This window comes from Hemiscyllium ocellatum, chromosome 16 (genome assembly GCF_020745735.1).
Source record: "Hemiscyllium ocellatum isolate sHemOce1 chromosome 16, sHemOce1.pat.X.cur, whole genome shotgun sequence".
NCBI lineage: Eukaryota > Metazoa > Chordata > Chondrichthyes > Orectolobiformes > Hemiscylliidae > Hemiscyllium > Hemiscyllium ocellatum.
This window is the reverse complement of record NC_083416.1, coordinates 46,035,253-46,059,678: the sequence shown is the minus strand read 5'-3', so window position 1 is coordinate 46,059,678 and position 24,426 is coordinate 46,035,253. Positions and strand designations below refer to the sequence as shown.

The window sequence follows — 24,426 nt, the reverse complement described above, 5'->3', positions numbered from 1 at the left end:
GTTTTGATAATTGTTCCTTTGCTTTCTTTCAAGAGAATGAGATTGGTGAAGACAAATGTCGGTCCCCTACAGACAGGAAGAGGGGAATATCTAATAGGGGACAAAGAAATGGCTGAGCAATTGAATACATAGATTCTGTCCTGACAAAAGAGGGTGCAATTCAGATATCGGAAATGTTGGAGAATGCATGATTTAGAGAGAGGGGAGAGCAAAGGGAGATCAATATTAAAATTGTGCTGGGAAAATTGATGGGATTGAAGGCAGATAAATCTCCAGGGCCTGATAATCTACATCTCAGAGTACTTAAGAAAGTAGCACTAGAAATAGTGGATGCGTTAGTGGTAATCATCCAGGATTCTGTAGACTTTGAAACAGTTCCTGCAAATTGGAAGGTAGCTACTATCAGCCCAATATTCAAAATGGGAGGTAGACCAGTAAGCCTAATATCGATAGTGAGGAACATTTTGAATCCGTTATCCAGGACGTTATAGCGAAGCATTTTGAAAGTAATGGAAGGATCAGAGTTATCATGGATTTATGAAGGAGAAATCATATGACAAATCTGTTGGAATTCTATGAAGATGTAACTAGTAGAGTTGACAGGGGGTGCTAGTTGATGTGATATATCTGGACTTTCAGACAGCGTTTGACACAGTCCCCCGTAAGAGATTATTGTGCAAGATTAAACCGCATAGGATTGGGGAGGTGTATGGACATGGATAGGAAACTGGTTGGCAGAGAAGAAACAAAGCATTAGTGTGTCCTTTTTTCAAATTGGCAGGCAGTAAATAATGGGGTGCCACGGGGATCGGTGCTAGGACCCCATCTATTCAAATAAACATTAATGGCGTGGATGAGGGAACAAATGTAACATCTCAAAGTTTGCAGATAATACCAAGTTGGGTGGGAGGGTGAACTGTGACAAGGATGCAGAGACTCTTCAGCAAGACCAGATCAGCTGGGTGAGTGGGCAAATCAAGGGCAGATGCAGTATAATTTGGATAAATGTGAATTAATTAACTTTGGAAGTAAAAACAAGGCGGCAGATTACTATCTGAATGGCTAACTTGAGAAAGGGGAATGTGTAGTAGGACCTGAGTGTCCTTGTGCATCCGTCGCTGAAGGGAGGTATGCAGGTGCCGCAGGCAGTAAAAAAGGCAAATAGTATGTTGGCCTTCATTGCGAATGATTCTAAGTACAGGGTGAGGGATGTGTTGTTGTAGTTATACAGGGCCTTGGTGAGGCCACACCTAGAATATTATGTGCAGTTTGGTCTGCTTTTCTGAGGAAGGATGCTCTTGCTCTTGAGGGACTGCAGCGAAGGTTTACCAGGCTGATTGCAGAGATGGCAGGAAGAGAGATGAAAAGAGATTGTTTGTTTGTTTTTTCCTTGAGTACAGACGAGTGAGAGGTTGGATCTCATGGAGACTTATAAAATTCTAACAGGACCAGACAGAATAGCTGAAGTGAGGATGTTCCCGATGGTGGGTGTGTCCAGAACCAGTGGTCACAGTCTGAGGATTCGGGGTAGAGCATTTAGGATGAAGATGAGACAGTTCTTCACCCAAAGAGTGGTGAGCCTGTGAAATTCATTGCCACAGGAAGTAGTTGATTCCAAAACTTTGAATGAATTCAAGAGGCAGCTAGCTAGAACACATGGGGCGAATGGGATCAAAGGTTATGGGGAGACAGCAGGATTAGGCTGTTGAGTTGGACGAACAGCCATGATTATGATGAATGGCAGAGCAGGCCCAAAGTGCCAAATGACCACCTACTGCTCCTACCTTCCATGTTTCTATTAAGACTAAAGTTTAATGTTTTGGCAATTGCATTTTAGGGAGAGATCAGTAGTAAATTACTAGTAACACAAAATTCAGCTTTTATTGATATGATCAGTTTTATCACTAATACCTATATTGCAAGGTGTAGCTTATTTAGCAATTTAATGTACTGTTAGCAATTAATATTTAGTTCTTATTCCCCTTCAGTAGCAATCTTTTTCACAAATTACCATTATTTGAATTTGCTCCAAAGTCACAGTTGTGCGTTTCTCTCAAATTGCTATGTTTTCTCTTGTTACAGTACTTTTGTGACTTTCTTTACTGACTCGTCATTCTCCCGGAAGTTATTGTACATTTTCCATTCTAATTCTTTGTGTAATCTCTACGTAGTCCTGTTGATGATTGCAGCTACTGTGCATTTCATCAAGTAACATACCCTTACTGTACTCAACTTGTCATGCTTATGTCCTGACTTTTCTCTCTGTTTTTTCAAGCATAGTTTTGGTCTTTCAAGATATTATTTCTTCATTACTCCAATATTCATGCAACTGTTGGGCTTCCGTGTCTTTAATTCCCACTAATAATCATTTACAAATAAAATTCTCACGTTTATATTGTTTCGAGCTGCCTCTAAGAAGCTTGATTTTCGCACTCTCTTTGCCAAAGTCTAATTTCTTCCAAAAAAAATTAACCAAGTAATGTACAGTCAATACAAAGTATTGCTGAGAAACCTAATTTGCAATACTGGCCAAGATCCAGAAAATAACTTGTTTGGTGAGTGATTTCTCATGAACTTGCACCCTCCTGCTCCAAACTACAACCATTCATGTTGCTTTGTTAAATCAAAAATATCATTATGGTCATTTTGAAATGTTCTTAGTCCTAAGGTCCAATCTTGTGTCTTCTAAGTAAATTTTTCAGTTGTCCAAAAACCAAAGATGGCTTTGGTAGTTAACTTTAACTAGTTACAACAAGCTGCTGTGCATTTAATTAACTTGAGTGTGATGTGAAGTAGTAAAGAAATTGAAAGGTTCAGGTATTGTCACAAATTCTTCTAAGCATTGGGCTTGTTGCTTGTTTGTATTTGAGCATTCCAATTATGCATTTGACAAATTTCTTCCTGAGAGAAGTTATTCAATAAGATATTAATTTCTTTAACTAAATACGAAGTTTTAACACTCTTGATAATTAGCATATATTCCATGCTTTCTAATTATTTCCTCAACTCAGCCACTTTAGAAGTTGTTGAAATTTAATTCTGTACTTACTTGCCCCCTCACTAAATCACTAACCAAAAATCAACTTTCTATGCTTTCTGGTATGATTTTTAGGCTCTAGCTCCCTGAATCCACCTTTTGCTCTCATTGTTTACTGACATCTTCATGGAAGAGACTGGATTTTGTCTAATTTAAGTTTGGAAAACCACAAAGTCAGTTTGACCTGTGTCCTAAATCCTGATTCTGGCTGCCCTCGCGAATCCGAGTTGTACAGCATGGAAGCAGATCCATCCAGGGAAAATAGCCCAAGTCTATTCGGTCTCTCTCTATAGCTCAAATGTTCCAGCCCTGGCAATATCCTTGAAAGGAGTCAGAAAGAATTTACAAGTTTCACAACATGCTTCCTATAGCAGGGAGACTAGAATTGAACACCGCATTCCACAAGTGGCCTAACCAATGCAGTGTATGGCCGCAACATGAGCTCCCAAATCCTATACTCAATGCACTAACAAATAAAGGCAAGCATACCAAATGCTGATTACACTATCCTGTTTTCCTGGGACTCCACTTTCAAGAACCAATGAACCTGCATTCCAAAGTTTCTTTGTTCAGCAACACTCCCTAAGACCTTACCATTAAGTGTACAAGTCCTGCCTTGAGTTACTTTTCCAAGATGCAGCCCCACATCACGTTTATCTAAATCAAACTCTATTTGCCACTCCTCGGCCCATTGGCCCATCTGTTCAAGGTCCTGTGGTACTCTGAGGTAACCTTCTTAGCTGTATTTAAAAAAAAACTCACCTCATTCGCTCTCAAATAAGCAATGCGGTCTTAGTTTTCCTCTTGATGAAAAGTATATTTGAGGTGGTGTACTGTTGTTGCTGAGACTATTTTTGCACTATTTCCTGTTTCTGTTTAACTCAAATCCACCCCCTCAACTAGTTTTGTCTTATGCCTTGTAAAATCAGGTCTTTGACAAAAACATGAGGATAATGAGCATTTGGATTAAAGAAGCATTGATGGTGACACTATTCTTAGTTTATTATTACTGATTTGCACTTGGTATTTGGATGGGAATCATCATATCAAAATTTAATAACTCAAATAGGTTTTCCAAAGAATGAGGAAGACTTAGAGAAATAGACTAGGTTAGTAAAATTGGCAGGTGACAAGTGAATTTTAAGAATAGGAACAGAGTAGGCCCCATTGAGTTTGCCTTGCCAATCAGTACAATCATGGCTAATTCATTACTTCATTGCCTTTTACCCACCCTATTCCCATGATAGTGTATGCCTTTATAATCAGAAATCTATCCGTTTCTACCTTAAGCACACTCAATGACTCAGCTTCCATTGATTATTATGGCACAGTGTTAGGTTCTTTTTCTTGATATTCTTGCACCTTTGATGCAGCTGCAGCGCACCAACTTCTGTAAACAGCCAAAGTTTATTAAGCAAGTACAAGCAATGGAGGAGCCCTTAACATTTTTCGCAATGTTGCAAAGCCGTCTCAAGGGATCTCTCTGAACAAAGGGACAGTTTTTCCTTTTATACAGTACAAGAGTTTCACATTATCGTCGTTAACTCCCACAAGATGACCCCCTGCCATTCCCCCATAGTCACATGCCACTCAAGACACAATGTAGTGATCACATCATTTCCAGAAACAGTGTAACGTAAATCATCCCTTAAAAGTCAAATCTGTTGTGATTTGTTTTTATAGTCAGAATTTTAATTGTAATATTCTTATTGATTTCCGAATAGGGGATGTAATGTAATTCTTTTACTTTGAATAATTAGGAACTAGCCATGCAAATGGCTCTGAATGGCAAGAGATGGGAATGTAAATTCCTTATGTTCTACCTATAAGACAGAGACATTCACCCTTTCCTGCAGGTCAGCAGAGCAAATTAACCCTTTAATATCTCCAGGGAATCGTAAAGGTTCACTATCCTCCTCCTGAGACGTAAGTGGCATCTTCGTTTTTAAATTGTATCCCAATACTAGTTATCCAAGCCGGGGGAATATCTTACCTGCATATACCCTGTCTGTCTCTTTTGAGTACTTAGTAACTTTGAATGAGATTGCTTTTTCTTCTTCAAATTCTCCATTTTGTCCAATAACTCTTCATGGGACAGTCCTGTCATCCTGGGAGAAGTCAGGTGAACTTTTTGTTGTGATTCCTCTATGATAATATTCCTCAGATAAGGAAACCAAAATCTCCCAGACTACTCCAGTTATGCACTTAATAAATTTTTCACTGAGGAAGCTATTGATTACTCTAGATGCAAGGTAAAAACAATGACTGCAGACGCTTGAAACCAGATTCTGGAGTAGAGTAGTGCTGGCAAAACACAGCAGTTCAGGCAGCATCCGTGGAGCATGCAAATCGACGTCTCAGGCAAAAGCCCTTCAACAGGAATACAGGCAGAGTGCCTGAAGGGTGGAGAGATAAATGAGGAGGGTGGGGGTGGGGAGAAAGTAGCATAGAGTACAATTAGTGAGTGGGGGTGGGGATGAAGGTGATAGGTCAGGGAGGAGGATGGGGGAAGGTAGCAAGGAGTACAATGGTGGATGGAGGTGGGATGAAGGTGATAGGTCAGAGAGGAGGGTGGAGTGGATGGGTGGAAAAGATAGGCCGATAGGACAGGTCATGTGGAAGGTGCTGAGCTGGAAGTTTGGAACTGGGGTGAGGTGAGGGAAGGGGAAATGAGGAAACTGGTGAAGTCAACATTGATGCCCTGGGGTTGAAGTGTTCCGAGGCGGAAGATGAGGCGTTCTTCCTCCAGGCGTTGGGTGGTGAGGGAGCAGCAGTGAAGGAGACCCAGGACCTCCATGTCCTCAGCTGATTGGGAGGGGGAGTTGAAATGTTGGGCCACAGGGTGGTGTGGTTGATTGGTATGGGTATCCTAGATGTGTTCCCTAAAGAGCTCTGCTAGGCAGTATCCAGTCTCCCCAATGTAGAGGAGACCGCATCGGGAGCAATGGATATAATAAATGATATTGGTGGATGTGCAGGTAAAACCTTTAATGGATGTGGAAGGCTCCTTTAGGGCCTTGGATGGAGGTGAGGGAGGAGGTGTAGGCGCAGGTTTTGCAATTCCTGTGGTGGCAGGGGAAGGTGCCAGGACAGGAGGGTGGGTTGTTGGGGGCGTGGACCTGACCAGGTAGTCACGGAGGGAACGGTCTTTGCGGAAGGCAGGAAGAGGTTGGGGAGGGAAATATATCCCTGGTGGTGGGGTCCGTTTGGAGGTGGTGGAAATGTCGGCGGATGATTTAGTTTAACTGAAGCTCCTACACAATTGAAGCTCCTACACAATTCCTACAATCCAATTCTGTTGCAGTAACGGCCAACATTCTATTATTCCTTTTGTAAAAAGGACGAACAGTCCATCAGCCTCCTTACCAGGCTGGTCTGTCGTCCCATTCCCCACCACCCACCCCCAAAGTTGAAGCAAAATGCTCAGGAACACTGTGGTTTTACCTCCTTCATCTTTATTTTGGGCCCTGGAGGGGGAGAGAACGACCTCCCCATGTACACAGACATGAATTTACAGTTTTATCTGGAACAGCAGTTTTTCAATGGACTATATAGTCATTTTATAGGGAGAAATATCCAGATATGGCAATATGCATATTAACTGGGTGATCATTACAATCAACAAGTATCAATAGCAGAGACCAACTCCTTTATTGTTGTACAGTGAATGTTTTTAACCTTGTTAACTGGATTCATACAATGGATACTTTTCTCCTTGTTAGCTGACCTTGCATACTGAATGCTTCCAATATTGTTAAATGGCTGTACATAATGACTGCTTTTCCACCTTGTTAACCTATTACCCTTGCCTCCAGTACCCCATTGTTATCTATACGTTCTTATCTGATCTGAGTCATGCTCAGCTGAACTTCTTCTTTCACAAAACTCAGTACTTAACTCTTTCCCTGCCTGCTTATACCCTATACACATTCTCAGGTGCACCTGCATGGGTAGCTCTCAGTGCCTTGTCAACAAGGACACCTTGGTCCTTTGTATGTCAACGCTTTCCAGTCTCCTATTTATGAAATACTCTGCATGTCTGTTTCTCAAGCTATCAAAATGGATAGCTTCATATTTTTCCCACATTGTATTAGTATCATGTTCTTGCCCATTTGTTAAGCATGTTCAATTCTTCCTGAAGATGCTTTAGATTTTCCTCATAATATATTCCCATTTAGCTTTTTATCATCTGCAAATTTGAAATGTTATGTTCACTTTTCACCTCTAAGTCATTGATGTATAATGTGAACAGTGAGTCCAAGTACTGAGCTAAGCAATACATCCTAATCATAGCCTGACAATGTCAGAATGACCAATTCATTCCTACTCCTGAATTGTAGTCTTTTAGCCAATTGTTTATCCTTGCCAGTACTTTACCTTTATCCCACGAGCTTTCATTTTTCTGACCAGTCTCCTGTGAAGATATTTATCAAAAGCTTTCTGATAAAGGATACTATATCCATTCACTTTCCTTTATCAATTTTGCTTGTAATATTTTCAAAAAAAAACCTGCAAGTCCATCAAATGTGATTTGCCATTTGCAAACCCATGCTGAGTATGCCCAATTAGATCGTTATCATGCAAGCTAGAGGAAGTTGTTGAGGTGGGCATAGTTACACTATTCAAAAGAAATTTGGACAGGTAAGAAGAAAAATTGAGTAACATGGGCCAAACACAGGCAAACAGGACTAGTTCAGTTTAGGAAATCTGGTTGGCATGGATGAGTTGAGCTAAAGGGTTTCTTTCCTGTTGTATACCTCTGACTCTAAGTTTCTATTTATCCCAGCCTTTATAATAGATTCTAGCATTTCCCTACCAATTATGTAAAACTGAAAGGTCTGTGGTTCTCTCCTTTCTCTCTTGCACCCTTAAATTTTGGGATTAGGCTTGTTACCTTCCAATCCACAGCAATCATTCCAGAACCAATAGAAATTTGGAATATAATCCCCAATGCAACAACTATCTTTATAGAGCACGACTGCACCTTCCTGTCCTTGTCTGCCCTAAAACATCAAATATCCTTTCTGATCACCATGCTTCCATAATGGCCATTAGATTATACCCAAATATTTCTTCTTATGCCTTTACATCAACTACAACGGTGTGCGCATTCGGGAAGATGGCCCTTTATTTTGTCGTTGTGACATCATTCCGATTTCAAACTATATTTGGTGCTTGGATTTGTTTTCCTGTCTTCTTGTCTCATTAGCATCATTTCAACTTCCTATTACCAACTTTATTTCCTTCTAATTGGGGTTAATGTTCACCCTGAGGATATAGTCCCAGAACTGTTAAGGGTAATCAGTCCAGCTCTTGCATGTCTCGCCTGTCCTGTTACTGGTTCCAATTCCTCAGAACACTGTCGGCACTTGTGCACCAGTTTTCCAGTCAAATGCTCAGTCCTCCTGTTGTTCTACTGACTAGCACATGGCAGAAGAAGTAATCCTTCCTAACCCCTGAAATATGCTTTCGGGACCTCCTCCTCCTTCCTACCTATATCGTTGGTATCAATGTGAATCGCTACTTCTGGCCGATCCTCTCCCACAGAAGGATGTTCTACAGCTATTGTGTTATCCTTGACTCTGGTACAAGGGAGACCGCACATCATCCTGGAGTTACATTTCATGCCATGGAGATGCCTATGTGATCTGTTGATTATGGAATCCCCTGTTATTATTGCTGTACCACTTTTCATTCTCCCTCCTCCCCATACAGCTAATTCAGCCGTAGTGCCAATAGGTTTCACTCTGGCTGTATCCTGATTAAATTATGGCCATCATCTGTCTTGCGGATGTACAGCAGTGATTGTGGTCGCTGCTCAAGTTCCAAAACCTGAATCTCAAACTTGTGGTGATGCTTCCTGCAGATATGTTTAGCTAGGACATGAAGTGCGTCCATGACTTTACACGTACCAAGGATGTACACTCCACTCTGACCTTCTGAACTGCCATCCCATAATTCTTAAACCGTTTTATTCTGCTCAATAATCACACACTTGATGTGAAAACATAGCACAACACACTTTTTCTTTGAGAAAATAAGGACAATAGACCTAAATGGAATACTTATTTAAAAGCTGTTTACCTATTAGTTGCTTCCCCTGCACTTGTGATATCAATCTGTTGGTTTCTGTGCAGGTAGGCGTCTTGATTTGTGCTTTATTTCCTTTCCTGCTCTCCCCTTGTTCCGGAGACTTTTTTAAATCTTTGCTTTACGCCTTAGTTGAAGCATTTTTCCATACTCGTGCATGCACATTCCCACTTTGACCCAAATTTGCCAGTAAAATGACCCAGTAAAAACTGAAGAGACTTAGGTAATCGAAAATTTCTTGATCCAGAAGGTAGCAGGAGTATGGAATTCTTTGCCAAAGAAATATTAATGCAGATAAAACTATTTATGTGAAGTGGGTTTAATTTTAGATTGTCCTATCAAAGAATCAGCACAGCAACAGTGAACCAAATGATTAGTTGCCTCCTAAGCTGTAAAGTTTTCTGTCCTGTGGTCCTTGAGCTTGACTTTTCACTTTTCTGTGAAGTACAGTGTGATGTTTGAAACATTTTAATGTGCCTAAAGAAATATAGTTGGCTGAAAGTGCAACAAGTTTCAATGTCTCTAGTCCTAACTTGCTATACTTAAAAACTGGATGTCTTCTACCGCTTTATCCTCTTCAGGTATTTTCTCTTTAGAAATCAACTACTTTTAATAGTATTTAGAAAGGTTGCTATTATTCTGAAATCTTTTAAAACGATTTAAATGATTGCTATTCGACTGTAGTTTATTAAGTAAGCTTCCCTAGGAAACGATGGAAAAATAAAATACAAAACATCATCATGATAATAAGAACAGAAAAGTGATTGAACTACTCAGCAGGCCTGACAGCAAGATGCAGTGGCAGTACATTCAGTCTGATATGACTTTGTTAGAAGTTAAAAGCATTCTCGTGTGAAAACTTTGAAACTTCAGCATTTCCATTTTTGATTTCATGATCTATACATGATGCTTATTGCAGTTTGTGGCACACAATGCGGATCTTAAATGTCTTGAACTTTCCAGTACTGTACTTTCTTAAACTCATTTTGCTCAGTATTGATATTCTGTTTTACTTTCTTCCTTTTTGCCCTCTCCCCAACAAGCAAAGCAAGAGTGAATAATTTTCTAGGCAAATTGAAGTTCATTTGCTGTCCTTCAGCTGAGACGTTTAATGTTGAAAAATGTAACGTGAAAATTGTTAGTTAATGAGATTGGTCTTTGTCGATGATAAATGAGATGCAAATCCTGGAATCCACCTTGCCACTCTTCTGAACAGCCTGGTACATCACTGCTCTTGAAAATCAGATGCATAAGATGTTCGAAATGCAGCTATTGCAATATTATTTTGCATGAAACCGTCTGTGTTCTGCATGTTCAATACTTCATTACCTTAACAGATTTATTTTATCTGTTTGTTAATTTGAGTATTCTTGTGTGTCAAGGACATGGATACCATAAATTTTACAAATGAAGGCCTTTTCATGTTTGAAATATTTCTGCCTTGGAATGTGAATATTCTGTGTACTTTCAAGTATGAAAATGAGCGTCATCCCAGTAGCCACAGACTTGCATTGGTTTCTGATCCACCAGCACTTATTAAAATTTTGTGGGCGGCACGGTGGCACAGTGGTTAGCACTGCTGCCTCACAGCGCCTGAGACCCGGGTTCAATTCCCGACTCAGGCGACAGACTGTGTGGAGTTTGCATATTCTCCCCGTGTCTGCGTGGGTTTCCTCCGGGTACTCCGGTTTCCTCCCACAGTCCAAAGATGTGCAGGTCAGGTGAATTGGCCACGCTAAATTGCCCCTAGTGTTAGGTAAGGGGTAAATGTAGGGGCATGGGTGGGTTACGCTTCGGTGGGTCGATGTGGACTTGCAGGGCCGAAGGGCCTGTTTCCACACTGTAAGTAATCTAATCTAATCTTAAAAAAAAATGCCCATTCTCTGGCTCAAATCCCTTTGTGAATTCACCCTCCCCTATATCTACAACATCGTCCAGTCCTAGAACCCTCAAAACTCTGCGTACTTGCAATCTTGAATAGAAAGCGTGGACTACAGATGCTGGAGATCAGAGTCGAGAATGTGGTGCTGGGAAAACACAGCAGGTCAGGTAGCATCCGAGGAGCAGGAGAGTCGACATTTTGAGTAAGAGCCCTTCATCAAGAATGAGGCATGTGGAGCAGGGATGCTGAGAGATAAATAGGAGGGGTTGTGGAGCTGAGGGGAAGGTAGTTGGGAGTGCACGATGTAGATGGAGGTAGGGGGAATGGTGAAAGGTCGGAGAGGAGGCTGGAGCGGTTCAGTGGGAAGAAAGATGGACAGGTCATGAGGGTGGTGCTGAATTGGGAACTTGGATCTGGGAAAAGGTTGGGGGGGGAGGGGAAATGAGGAAACTGGTGAAATCCATGTGATGCCGTGCGATTGGAAGATGATATGTTCTTCCTCCAGGCGTTGGGTGGTTAGGGTGTGGCAATGGAGGAGGCCCAGAACCTGCATGTCCTTGGCAGAATGGAAGGAGGATTTGAAGTGTTCGGCCACAGGGCATTGGGCTTGATTGATGTGGGTATCCCAGAGATGTTTTCTGAAGCGTTCTGCAAGCATCCCACCAGTATGCTTCCACTGACACACTCATTCTTTTGGCTGAAATGGTCCTGCCCCTCAATTTCTTCTTTGAATCCTCCAACTTTATCCAGATGAAAGGGGTAGCCATGGGCACGCATGTGGGCCCTGGTTATGCCTGTTTCTTTGTCGGTTATGTTCCCTTATTCCCAATTCCTCCTCCTCCACCGCATCTGCTCCCAGGAGGACCAGTTCCACCAGAGAAAACACCAGATGGCGGCCTCCTTCAAAGATGGCAATTTACCTTCCCATGTAGTTGGTTGATTTTCTCCAGCGCATCTCAACCACTTCTCACAGCACCACCCTCTAACCCCACCCATCCAACCACAACAAGGACAGAAACCCCCAGTCCTCGCCTTCCACCCCATCAACCTCCATATAGATCACAGGCAAAAGTGAGGACAGCAGATGCTGGAAACCAGAGTTTAGATTAGAATGGTGCTGGAAAAGCACAGCAGGTCAGGCGGCATCCAAGAAGTAGGGAAATTGACGTTTTGGGCAAAAGTCCTTCTGATGGGTTTTGCCCAAAACGTCGATTTTCCTGCTCCTCGGATGCTGCCTGACCTGCTGTGCTTTTCCAGCACCACTCTAATCTAAATTCTGTATATGTCATGTCATTCTCTGCCATTTCCGCTACCTAGAAATGGACCCCGTCACCAGAGATATATATTTCCCTCCCCACCCCTATCTGCTTTCCATAAAGGCCATTCCCTCTGCGACTCTCTTGTCAGGTCTGCCAACTACCAACCCACCCTACCCTCCTGGCACCTTTTTCCCCGCCACCGCAGGAATTGCAAAACCTTTGCCCACACCTCTCCCCACACCTCTGTCCAAGGCCCCAAAGGAGCCTTCCACATCCATCAGAGTTCTACCTGCACTTCCACACATGCCATTGACTGCATCTGTTGCTCCCGATGCAGTCTCCTGTACACTGGGGAGACAGAATGCCTTCTTGCAAAACGCTTCAGAGAACGTCTCTAGGACACCCACACCAACTAACCCCATCTCCCTGCGGCTGAACACTTCAACTTCCACCCCCCCCACCGCCCACCACTCTGCTGAGGACATGTAGGTCCTGGGCCTCCTTCATCAGCACACCCTAACCACCTGATGCCTGGAGGAAGAACACACAATTTTCCACCTTTTGGATTCTTCAACCACACAGCATCAATGTGGATTTCACCAGTTTCCTCATTTCTTCTCTCTCTACCTTATCCTAGATCCATCCTACCAACTTGGCACGCTCTCATGACCTGTCCATCTTCCTTTCCGTTTATCTGGTCCACCCTCCCCTGACCTATCACAATTACCCCCACCTCCATCTACCTATCACACTCTCAGCTACCTTCTTCCTCCCCACCCCTCTTCCATTTATCTCTCAGCCCCCCTGACCCATGAGCTCCCTTCTTGATGAAAGGCTGTTACCCGAAACGTCAATTCTCCTGCTCCTTAGATGCTGCCTGACCTCCTGTGCTTTTCCAGCACTACGCTCTTGATACTTCCAACCTTGGCCTTTTGTGCATCACCACTTCCTTTGTCCCACCATGGGCCCTAAGCTCTGAAATTTACTCCTGAAAAGCTCTCTTACCTCTCCTCATTTAGCATTATCATCTGCTTTCTGTTCACTAGCCTGTTTTAGATGCATACTGCCACACTGTTCCTTTGATCACATGGGTTCTATTTTTGCTAAACAATTCTGCCCTCCTGTTGCTCCTCATAGGGATGTGGTGTCTCTTCCACAACTGGACCATCCCACCTTTAAAAGTGCTGACTTGTTCAACTGCTGTTTGCATATCAATGTTTAATCCTGATCCATTTCTCTAGATCCATTTTCACCTCACTGATGTAGGTCCTGCTCCAGATAGGAATTTTTAAGTTCTAATGAAAGATTGTTGACCTGAAACGTCAACTTGGATGAGGAGGTTGAGGGGTGGGTTAGTAAGTCTCTCATCTTTTAGAATGACCATGTTGGTTTCAGTTCTTTCATATGTAAATCCCAGAACTTTTAAGTTACATTCTCAAGTGAACTTTTACGGTAGGTGCCATGTCAGCTCACATAATGTTTTGAAGGTGTGAGGCTGTCCGTGCCCCAAAGTTCAGACTGATTCTATTTCTAAAAAAGGGACTAAGAAAATGGATTCATGCATTTTTGAGCAAAATAAAATGTAATTCTGCAAGTACAAACTCCCCCCCACAAACTCACCTGTGTGTGTGGGGAGTATGAGTGTCTGAGAGTGTGTGTGTGTAAAAGGGGTATAAGTCTGAGGGGGGGGTTGAGTATATGTGAAGACGGGTCTATAGGAGTGTGTGAGTGTATAGTGCAGTGGGGTCACCTGTAGTGTGACATGAACCCATGGTCCCAGTTGAGGCCATCCCCGTGGGTACCAAACCTGGCTATTAGCCTCTGCTTGGCCACTTTGTGTTGTTGCCTGTCCCGAAGTCTGCCTTGGAGAATGATCGCCCAAAGGTCTGAAGTCGAATGTCCCGAACCACTGAAGGGACTGGGAGGGGACATGCCTGTCTGTTGATTTGTTGGGCAGTGTCAATTCATCTGTTGTAGCCTCTGCTTGGTGTTGCCAATATACCATGCCTCTGGGCATCCTTGCCTGCAGTGTATGAGATAGTGTTGGCCGAGTCACATGAATACCCGCATACATGGTGGGTGCTGTCCCCACGTGTAATGGCAGTATCCGTGTCGACACTCTTGACATGTCATGTAGCATCTGCCATGACAGGGTTGTATGGTGTTGTCCTAAAAGCCGGGCAGTTTGCTGCAAACAATGATCTATCTGAAGTTTGGTGGTTGTTTAAAGGTGAGAAGTGGAGGTGTGGGGAAGGTCTTGGCGAGGTGCACATCCTCATTGATAATGTGTTGCAGGCTGCGAAGAACATGGCAGAATGTTTTGACTCCTGAGAAGTACTGGACAACGAAGGGTACCCTGTCAGTTGCAGCTCATGTCTGTTTCCTGAGGAAGTCATTACGGCATGTCGGAACTGGTGGTTGATGAGTTGAGCATCATACCTCGTTCTTATGAAGGCATCCTTGATCACTTCCAAATGCCCATCACACTCCTCCTCATCTGAACAGATCCTGCGTATATGTGTGGCTTGTCTGTAGGAGATGGCTGTTTTGATATCTTGGGTGGAAGCTGGAGAAGTATAGCATTGTGAGGTTATCGGTGGGTTTACTGTACAGTGATGTGCTGAGTTACTCGTCCTTGATGGAGATGCAAGAATGAGACCGATACTAAAAAGTAGTCCGTGGTGAGTTTGGTGGGATGAAATTTGTTGATGTCACTGTGTAGTTGTTTGTGACTCCTAGCCATGGTCCAGAGGAAGAAAATGCCATCCGTATACCTGATGTATCGTGTTGGTTGGAGGCCCTGCGTAGAGAAGAGGTCCTATTTGAACCTGTGCATGAAAATGTTGGCGTTTTGGGATACAGATTTGGTCCCCATGGCTATTGTGTGTGTCTGGATGAAGAACTGGTTGTCAAGGGTAAAAATGTTGTGGTCAAGGATCAAGCAGATGAGTTGTAGGAAGGTGCTTGGAGATTAATAGTTGTTAGTGTCGAGTACTGAGGTTGTTGCCGCGATGCTGTCATTGTGGCGGTTGCTGGTGTAGAGTGCTGAAACATCCATTGTGACAAGGAATATTTCTGGTTCAATTGGTCCATGAGTGCTGAGTTCCTGTCAGGAAGAAGCTGGGGGGTCCCCCGTACAATGGGTTTCAAGATGCCTTCGACATAGCCAGAGAGGTTCTCGCACTGGGTCCCATTGCCTGATATGATGAAACGTGTTGGTTTTGTATATCTTTGGAAGGCAGTAGAAAGGCATGTTTAAAATATGCCTCTTTGACTCAGCTTTTTTGGCCATGTCTCAATTTTGCTACCTTTTGCTTTGTATAATGTTCATATGACATCAATCCTTTGGAAGTTTTGCATATTATTAAAGGTGTAATCTAGATATGAGTGGTTTGTACTTGAGAAACTTAGGTTTGTCTCCGGTCCTGTTTTTGAATAAGTGCGTTACATGTGTTATTGTTCAATTCAATGGAACCTTTCCTGAATCTCGTAAGCTTTTGAAAATTAAAATCCAATGCTTCAACTTCATGGTGAGGACAGTGCAAGAGAGAGAGAGAGAACCTGCACAGTTGCTGCCTTTGCTGTTTGAATTCATGTATGCTGGACATCGGAGTGCATCTGGGAAAATTAACAAACAGTGAAATTCACAACTAATCTTGGAGGAACTGTTGGGCGAAGTTCACAGCACAGAATCCAATAAGTTAATTGTTGTTTGAAGTCTGCCCGAGAGAGGCTGCAGTAGTGAATATAGTGGATTCTTTCTCAAGATATCTTTTTTGGAGATAAGTCTCTCGATTAAACTTAAAATATAAGCCATACCTATTAATTTAACCTGGGGCAGTGTTTATAGAGGAATAAGACGGTGTTAGTTTCAGGGTCTGTAGATTGTGAAGGAGCAAAAATAGCCTTTGCAGTGATGTGTACTTCTTGTCAGATGTGGGAGTTTAAACAGAGTTTAAGGGTTACTGCAGATTATATCTGCCATAAATGCTGTTGGATGCGAATCTTATCAGATCGAGTGGATCGGTTGGAGAGACAGATACAAGCTGACGAATTTGCAACAGTATGTGATGGATGGCAGTTATAGGAAGGGGGGGGGGGGGGAGGGGGGCCAAGTCTCAGATACAGTCACATAGGTGGGTTAACTCCAGGAAGGTGAGAGAAGTAGGCACCTAGGGCAGGAGTCATTTGTGGATATACCCATTTCAAACAGGTATGCTGTTTTGGAAAATGTAGGGGGTGATGGATTCTCAGGGGAAGGTAGCACGAATAGCCAAGTTTCTGGTATTGAGACTGGCTCTAATGCAACAAGGGGTACGTCCACTTCCAAGAGATCCATTATGTTAGGAGATTCTGTAGTCAGAGGTACAGACAGACGTTTCTGTGGCCAGCAGAGAAAAAGCACAATGGTGTGTTGTTTCCCTGGTGCCAGGATCAAGGATGTCTCAGGGTGCAGAATGTTCTCACGGGGGAGAGGGGCCAGCAGGAGGTCATTGTCCACATTGGAACCAACGACATTGGAAGGGAAAAGGTTTCGACTCTGAAGGGAGATTACAGAGAGTTAGGCAGAAATTTAAAAAGAAGGTCCTCAAGGGTAGTAGTATCTGGATTTCTCCCAGTGCTACGAGCTAGCGAGGGCAGGGATAGGTGGATAGAGCAGATGAATGCATGACTGAGGAGCTGGTGTATAGGAGAAGGATTCTCATTTTTGGATCATTGGAATCTCTTGGGGTAGAAGTGACCTGTACAAGAAGGACGGATGCACCTGAATTGGAAGGGGACTAATATACTGGCAAGGAAATTTGCTAGAACTGCTTGGGAGGATTTAAACTAGTAAGATGGGAGGGTGGGACCCAGGGAGATAGTGAGGAAAGAGATCGAACTGAGATGGGTACAGCTGAGAACAGAAGTGAGTCAGTCAGGGCAGGCAGGACAAGGTAGGACTAATAAATTAAACTGCATTTATTTCAATGCAAGGGACCTAACAGGGAAGGCAGATGAACTCAGTGTATGGTTAGGAATATGGGACTGGGATATCATAGCAATTAAGGAAACATGGCTCAGGGATGGGCAGGACTGGCAGCTAAATGTTCCAGGATACAAATGCTATAGGAAGGATAGAAAGGGAGGGGGGTGTGTGGCATTTTTGATAAGGGATAGCATTACAGCTGTGCTGAGGGAGGATATTCCTTGAAATATATCCAGGGAAATTATTTGGGTGGAACTGAGAAATAAGAAAGGGATGATCACCTTATTGGGATTGTATTGTAGACCCCCCAATAGTCAGAGGGAAATTGAGAAACAAACTTGTAAGGAGCTCTCAGCTATTTGTAAGAATAATAGGGTAGTTATGGTAGGTGATTTTAACTTTCAAAACGTCGATTGGGACTGCCATAGTGTTAAAGGTTTAGATGGAGAGGAATTTGTTAATTGTGTACAAGACAATTTTCTGATTCAGTATGTGGATGTACCTACTAGAGAAGGTGCAGAACATGATCTACTCATGGGAAATAAGGCAGGGCAGGTGACTGAGGTGTCAGTAGGGGAGCACTTTGGGGCAAGCGACCATAATTCTATTTGTTTTAAAATAGTGATGGAAAAGGATAGACCAGATCTAAAAGTTGAAGTTCTAAATTGGAGAAAGGCCAATTTTGACGGTATTAAGCAAGAACTTTTGAAAGCTGATTGGAGGTAGATGTTCGCAGGTAAAGGGATGGCTGGAAAATGGGGAGCCTTCAGAAATGAGATAACAAGAATCCAGAGAAAGTATATTCCTGTCAGGGTGAAAGGGAAGGCTGGTAACTGTAGGGAATGCTGGATGACTAAAGAAATTGAGGGTTTGGTTAAGAAAAAGAAGGAAGCATATGTCAGGTATAGACAGGAGAGATCGAGTGAACCCTTAGAGTATAATGAAAGTAGGAGTATACTTAAGAGGGAAATCAGGAGGGCATAACGGGGACATGAGATAGCTTTGACGAATAGAATTAAGGAGCATCCAAAGGGTTTTACTTGTCCACCTTAATGGTAAGGTCCTAGGGAGTGTTACTGAACAAAGAGACCTTGGAGTGCAGGTTCATAGCTCCTTGAAAGTGGAGTTGCAGGTAGATAGGATAGTGATGAAAGTGTTTGGAATGCTTTCCTTTTATTGGTCAGAGTATTGAGTACTGGAGTTGGGAGGTCATGTTATGGCTGTACAGGACATTGGTTAGGTCACTGTTGGAATATTGTGTGCAATTCTGGTCTCCTTCCTATTGGAAAGATGTTGTGAAACTTGAAAGGGTTCAAAAAAGATTTACAAGGATGTTGCCAGGGTTGGAGATTTGAGCTACAAGGAGAGGCTGAACAGGCTGGGGCTGTTTTTCCCTGTCGGAGACTGAGGGGGTGACCTTCTAGAGGTCACAAAATTTTGAGGGGCTTGGTTATGATAAATAGACAAAGTCTTTTCCCTGGGTTTGGGGAGTCCAGAACTAGAGGGCATAGGTTTAGGGTCTGAGAGGAAAGATATAGGAGAGACCTAATGGGCAACGTTTTCACGCAGAGGGTGGTACGTGTATGGAATGAGTTGCCAGAGGATGTGGTGGAGGCTGGTACAATTGCAACATTTAACAGGCATTTGGATGGGTATATGAATAGGAAGTGTTTGGAGGGATATGGGCCAGATGCTGGCAGGTGGGATTAGATTGGGTTGGGATATCTGGTCGGCATGGACGGGTTGGGCCGAAGGGTCTGTTTCCATGCTGTACATCTGTGATTCAATGATTTGCCACTTTTAGGACCTTTTTGATTTAAGTGACTTACTGCCTTTTTAAAATTTATGTTCATCATTTAAAACTTTCTTTCAAGTGACTGCTGATGTTACTATTCATTCTCCCATTTCAATTTCCACTTTTGCTAGTTTTATCCATTTTTATAGAAATTGTTGGAACTCAGGAAGTATCTAAGCAAGAAGCTGGCAAATGTGGCATTTCTGCCTTGGACCAAAAGAATAGCAGCAGAAGGGGATTTAAGGTCATTGCCAAAAGCTGTTGCCTTGAGTCGTTCAGTGTTGAGAGCTAATTTCACCATTTCTAGACAAATTGGGAGTGGTATACTGGGATGTACAAAGTTACCACTATGTGCTGTAAAATCAAAATACTACAGATGCTGGAGGCCTGGAATAAAATTAGGAAGTGGTGGGTGAAACTCCGCAGGTCTTCCAAAGAAGAGTAATTTTGAAGTTAAAACACTCTAACTTTGTCTACCCAGAGATGCTGCCAGACTTGCTAAGTTTCTCCAACTTTGCTTTGTTTTTTTTCAGTCCACTTAGTTAAAAGTTACATTTAATTACACTTTGTTATTTTCAAGCATTGAATTTCCTTTTTTAAAATGTATGTTGTGTTTAGTGCTGTAATTGGACAATTTCTTTTGTTTACACAAAGCAGCTTCGAATATGTTTTACCGGCTAAGTCAGATCTCAGCTACTAACATAGCTTGACCGATCATATTTTAATTTGTTTGAGTTTTAGCAAAGTGTTCTCTGCTGAAATAGATATGTGTGCTGCTACAGGTTTTTCCTTAACAATGAAACAAGTTTATGAAACAAATTGTTATAAAATAGAATAAGCCAAACCATCTACCTATAATACAAATTCAAATATTAAGTGCACAGTAAAGCATACTCCCATTAATCCCAAAACAGTCCTTTTTATATATTGAAAAGAAACCAAGTAGTTTTTGTATAGTGCCCAAAACAACATTTGTACAATAATCGCAGCAGAATCCTTGTCGCTAACACTTCAGTAACTTTTGTTATTTGTGATTTCTAAGACTTGAATTGCAGATAGCTTCTTTCTGGAGTTATTGTACATCTGCTTTAATGTACTTCACTTTAAAAAAAAACCTTTTCAAGTGTTTATCCCAGAACTTCTGGTCAGGGGCTAACATTAGCTTTTCACTCTAAGGAAACCTGTTTCTTGACATATTCTTCCTTTTGGGGAGCATTGTTTTTTATAGACATCCTATCCTTCATAGAACTGCTCCAAACTCAAAATTAAACTTTTCAAAATTCTCTCTCTCTCTCTCTCTTTCTTTCTCTCTCTCTCTCTCTCTCTCGTGTGCTCTCTCTCTCTCTCTCTCTCTCTCTCTCGTGCTCTCTCTCTCTCTCGTGTGCTCTCTCTCATCTGTGGGGACTTCCCTTCAGACTAAGGAACCTCTATGGACTTTCTAAACGATAGGGGAGACAGTGGCCTAGTGGTATTGCCTCTGGACTGTTAATCCAAAGACCCGGGTAGATCCCCTAGGTAGTTTGGGTTTGAATCCCGCTATGACAGTTGGTGAAAGTAAGACTTTAATGAAGACCATGAATCTGTTGTTGATTGTTGAAAAAACCCATCTGGATCACTAATGTCCTTTTAGGGAAAGAAACTGCCATTGATAGCTGGTCTGCCTTGCATGTGTGTTTCCAGATGCAGAGCAATGTTGTTGACTCTTACCACCATGCAGGCAATAAATCCTGGCCTAGCTGGTGACGCCTGTGAATGAACTTCCAAAAAAATGAAACTTGTTTATCTTGTTCAATTGTAAAACTCAACCAATGTACCCAAACTCATGACTCTAAAGGCAGCTTCCAACACTTGTCTTTAAAGAAATCACCACTGTTACAGAATTAATCTCCCTAGCATGTGGCATGCATAGGAAATGGAATTGGGGCTGGTGCTGGTTGCATGAGAGATATTGCAGACTCTGAGAACTCTACTCTTTACTGCCCCAAACTGAATACGTATTTTTAAAAACAAGCAGCCAGGACTGCTGCTAAAAGCCAGTATACCTGGCTGCAATAGGTCATTCTGTCTTTATTATTAAAGTAAATCCCAAAAAAACTTTAAAGCATCTGATCCATTTATTGAATTCTCATGCAAGAACTTCAGGCACACTGAAAACTCTCCAGTTGCTAACTCAAAAACTAGAAACCCAAACTTGCAATACTTTTTATATTTGCATATGTTTTAATATTAATAAATATCTTTGATTTCCCTTTTGTGCTCTACACTGAACAAGCTATTGCATCTTTCTGGAAGAGAGGTGCTGAGAATCTGAAAGCCTGACTAGTACAGGGGAAAAATAGGTTATTAGTAATTGAGTTTTGAAAATTATTTGCATTTTCTTTTGAAGTATGCTGTTCATTAAACTTATGTTCATACATGATATTTGAAGGCTTGAAAGGTTTTTTTAGCATCTCAACAGTAGAAAAGTAATACTTTTTTTTCTCAAAATTAACCTAATACTTTCAAAATCAACTGGAGTATTCTATTTTCTTTAATAGATGTCTCTCTACCCTGTTGCTACTTGTATTAATAACTATGATAAAAGTCAGGGATGCAGTTTGCTTAAAGACTAAAATAGGTAATCTGGTTTTTAAGAAGAAGTTTTTTTGGACATAGGTGTCACTGACAAGGTTGACATTTGTTGCTCTGGAATGGTGATGGTTGTCTTAAACCACACAATTATGATTTGACAGGCTAAGTGGCTTGCAATTAAGTCAACCATATTCTTATGGTTCTAAATGTGGCAAATATCCTTCCTATAAGAAATTCAGGGAATTCAGCAAGATTTTTTGGACCCTCTCTAGTTAGTGATTTTTTTTTCTCTCCAGAATTTTTTGAAATCCACTTTTTAAATTTCTCAAGCTGCTGGTCTGTGGCTTAAATTTGAATTCTGAGTTACTAGTCCCATTTGCTGTTTGTCCAGGAAATATGTAAGAATTTTTAAGCATGAACTTTGAAAATTTTATGCTGATTTTTATTTGCATGAAATCACATTGTGAAAATTTTGAATCTGTGTGGGCCTTTGATTCGATGTCATTTACACACATTGATAAAGTGGTTCATAGTTTTGATAGGTTACCTGCATTGAAAAGTTTTGCATTCGCTAAAATCCAGTTCTATTTGAGGCTGTTAAAACTGTTCATTCTAAATAATTCGAATAATTTACAGAGGAGAACTGTGAAGAAACTGGTTGTGTGGAGACCGATTTGACCTCCAATAAATGCACTGCATCAGTTACATCATTGGATGCTATTTATTTTGGGGGATTGTTTTCTTTGGGGAGGTATATTAATGAAATTACAAAAGCCGTAGAGAATGAAATAAAGAAGTAATGTGTTTTTGATGGACAAAGCAAAGTAAAATTTCAATTCTGTTGCATTCCTCCACATCATTTGAGATCCTAATGAGGACCAGTTGTGTTCAAGTATTTTTTTGAAAATGTTATGAAGACACATCTGCAAACTTCTCTGTAGAAAGGAGCCATACAAGTAAATGGGTGGATTCAAGTTAAATCTAAGTTAACAATCTTTTTACACTTAAATTCATTTGGAGTACAATGGGGCCAATTTTCTACCATAATCCAATTTTTTTTCTTAACTTTTCTAAAATCTTTCATGTTAATTTGATAATAGAAATTGCAAGAGGTTAGAATAGATAGCAAATAAATTAACACTATGGTGTCAACAGATGAGGGTTGATAATGTTTGAAAAGATACCTTTTTGGAAGATTAATCAGAGGAAAAAAGAGGCTCCAACACTTGAGGAGTCTGTTCCTACCAGCATTGATGTTCTAAGGATTATCCAGAATCTATAGTGAAAGATGAAAGTTGGAAGACTATGGAGTGCTGAACTGGAAATCACAATTTTAAAATTTAAATTGGTTAACAGACTCGGGAGAATAGCATGGACGTTTGGGGTGGCGGGTTAACGAAGATGGGTAAACTTGGCTGAACGCAGGACTTGAATTTATAAAAATACACTTGGAGCATGGAAAAAGATATGGGGCTAGCACAAAGGGAATTTTAAAAAGTCAGTCACCTGAGATTGTCAAAACTGTGTAATGGTTGAACTTAAGGTAACTAGTTCTGGCAAGAAGGTGTGTGGATTGAAACATAGCTCTGACTCAAAGTTTTGAATGGTCTGGTTCAGTCTTGGTGCATTGGTGTGGATGATGAAGTGTAGTTTATGATGGCTTCAATCACCCTAAGTTTTATTTCTGAGATTATAATTTCTTTGATCACAATCTTCTCAAGTATGTACTATATTCATATAATATTGTTTTTCATGTCAGAAAGTGTGAACATATTAAATTTAATTTGTTACCATTTCAGTGTGACCGGAATGCCCAAAGAAAAATATGATCCATCTGATCCCCGGAAAATGTATACAATTATGTCTTCAGAAGAAGCAGCAAATGGGAAAAAATCATACTGGGCAGAGTTGGAAATCAGTGGTGAGTACTATGCATGAATTCACCTATGTACTTTATACAATTTTTCAAAATTAAATTTAAAATCTATCGCATACCTGAGACCAGCATGCACATTTACTCTCCTGGGATGTATGAAAATAATCATATAACTTGACATTTGTAGAAAGGTAAAGGCTGTTCTGCACAATGGAATGTAGTTTATCAATTTTGGTCATTGTTTACTGTCAGCACAGCTAGATGTATCTAAATTCCCCATATACTGTGTTCCAGCATCTGATAATGTTAACATCTGATTATCTGTTGAATTCCCTACTAGAGCATGAATTTTCCTCTTGTCAATTACCAGTTACATAGAGTGAGGGCTGTTTATTTGTGCGCTTTTGTACTCTGCAGAACATAGCAAAAGTCCCATACTATCTTGTTTGAGATGTCTTGTTACCATAAACCAGTGATTCTCATTGTAAGCAATGATATTGCAGATTTGGAATGCAATTAAAATCTTGCAATCGCATGCAATATCATGAAAAGCAGTGCCATCCATTATTCTTAAACTGCACAATGGGCAATTTTGTGCTGTGATCTAGACTGCAAGAATCAAATATGAAAATCATTTGGGCACAATCATTACATTATGCTGGACTAGAGTAGAATTTGATCTGCAAAGGGCATCAACAGGGGTTGAATATTCAAATTCCACTATTGCCTTTTATGAAATTGAGCCCATGAATCTAGCCATTTTGTAGGCTGCTGCAAAAACAAAACTGTGCAAGCTACCAGACCAAAAGTTTAAAAACTTATGGTTCACTAATATCCTGCAGGGAAAGGAGCCCTTCAGTTCTTTCCTGACCTGTTATACTCATGATTTCAGTTCCACACAGCATGGTGTCTCTATCAAACTCTAAAGCGTAGAAGTCAGGAGTTGA

At 41.3% G+C, this 24,426-nt stretch overlaps 1 protein-coding gene across 3 annotated transcripts in view; it reads left to right on the top strand.

The window, feature by feature from the left end:
• LOC132823400 (CCR4-NOT transcription complex subunit 6-like) overlaps positions 1 to 24,426 on the top strand; it is a 79,696-nt gene that overhangs the window by 8,853 nt on the left and 46,417 nt on the right. For all 3 annotated transcript variants that reach the window (XM_060837196.1, XM_060837197.1, XM_060837198.1), the window contains one exon: positions 23,403 to 23,524. In XM_060837196.1, the coding sequence (XP_060693179.1) occupies positions 23,413 to 23,524 (112 nt within the window). In that variant the 5' untranslated portion in view covers positions 23,403 to 23,412. The remainder of the gene's footprint in view (positions 1 to 23,402; positions 23,525 to 24,426) is intronic.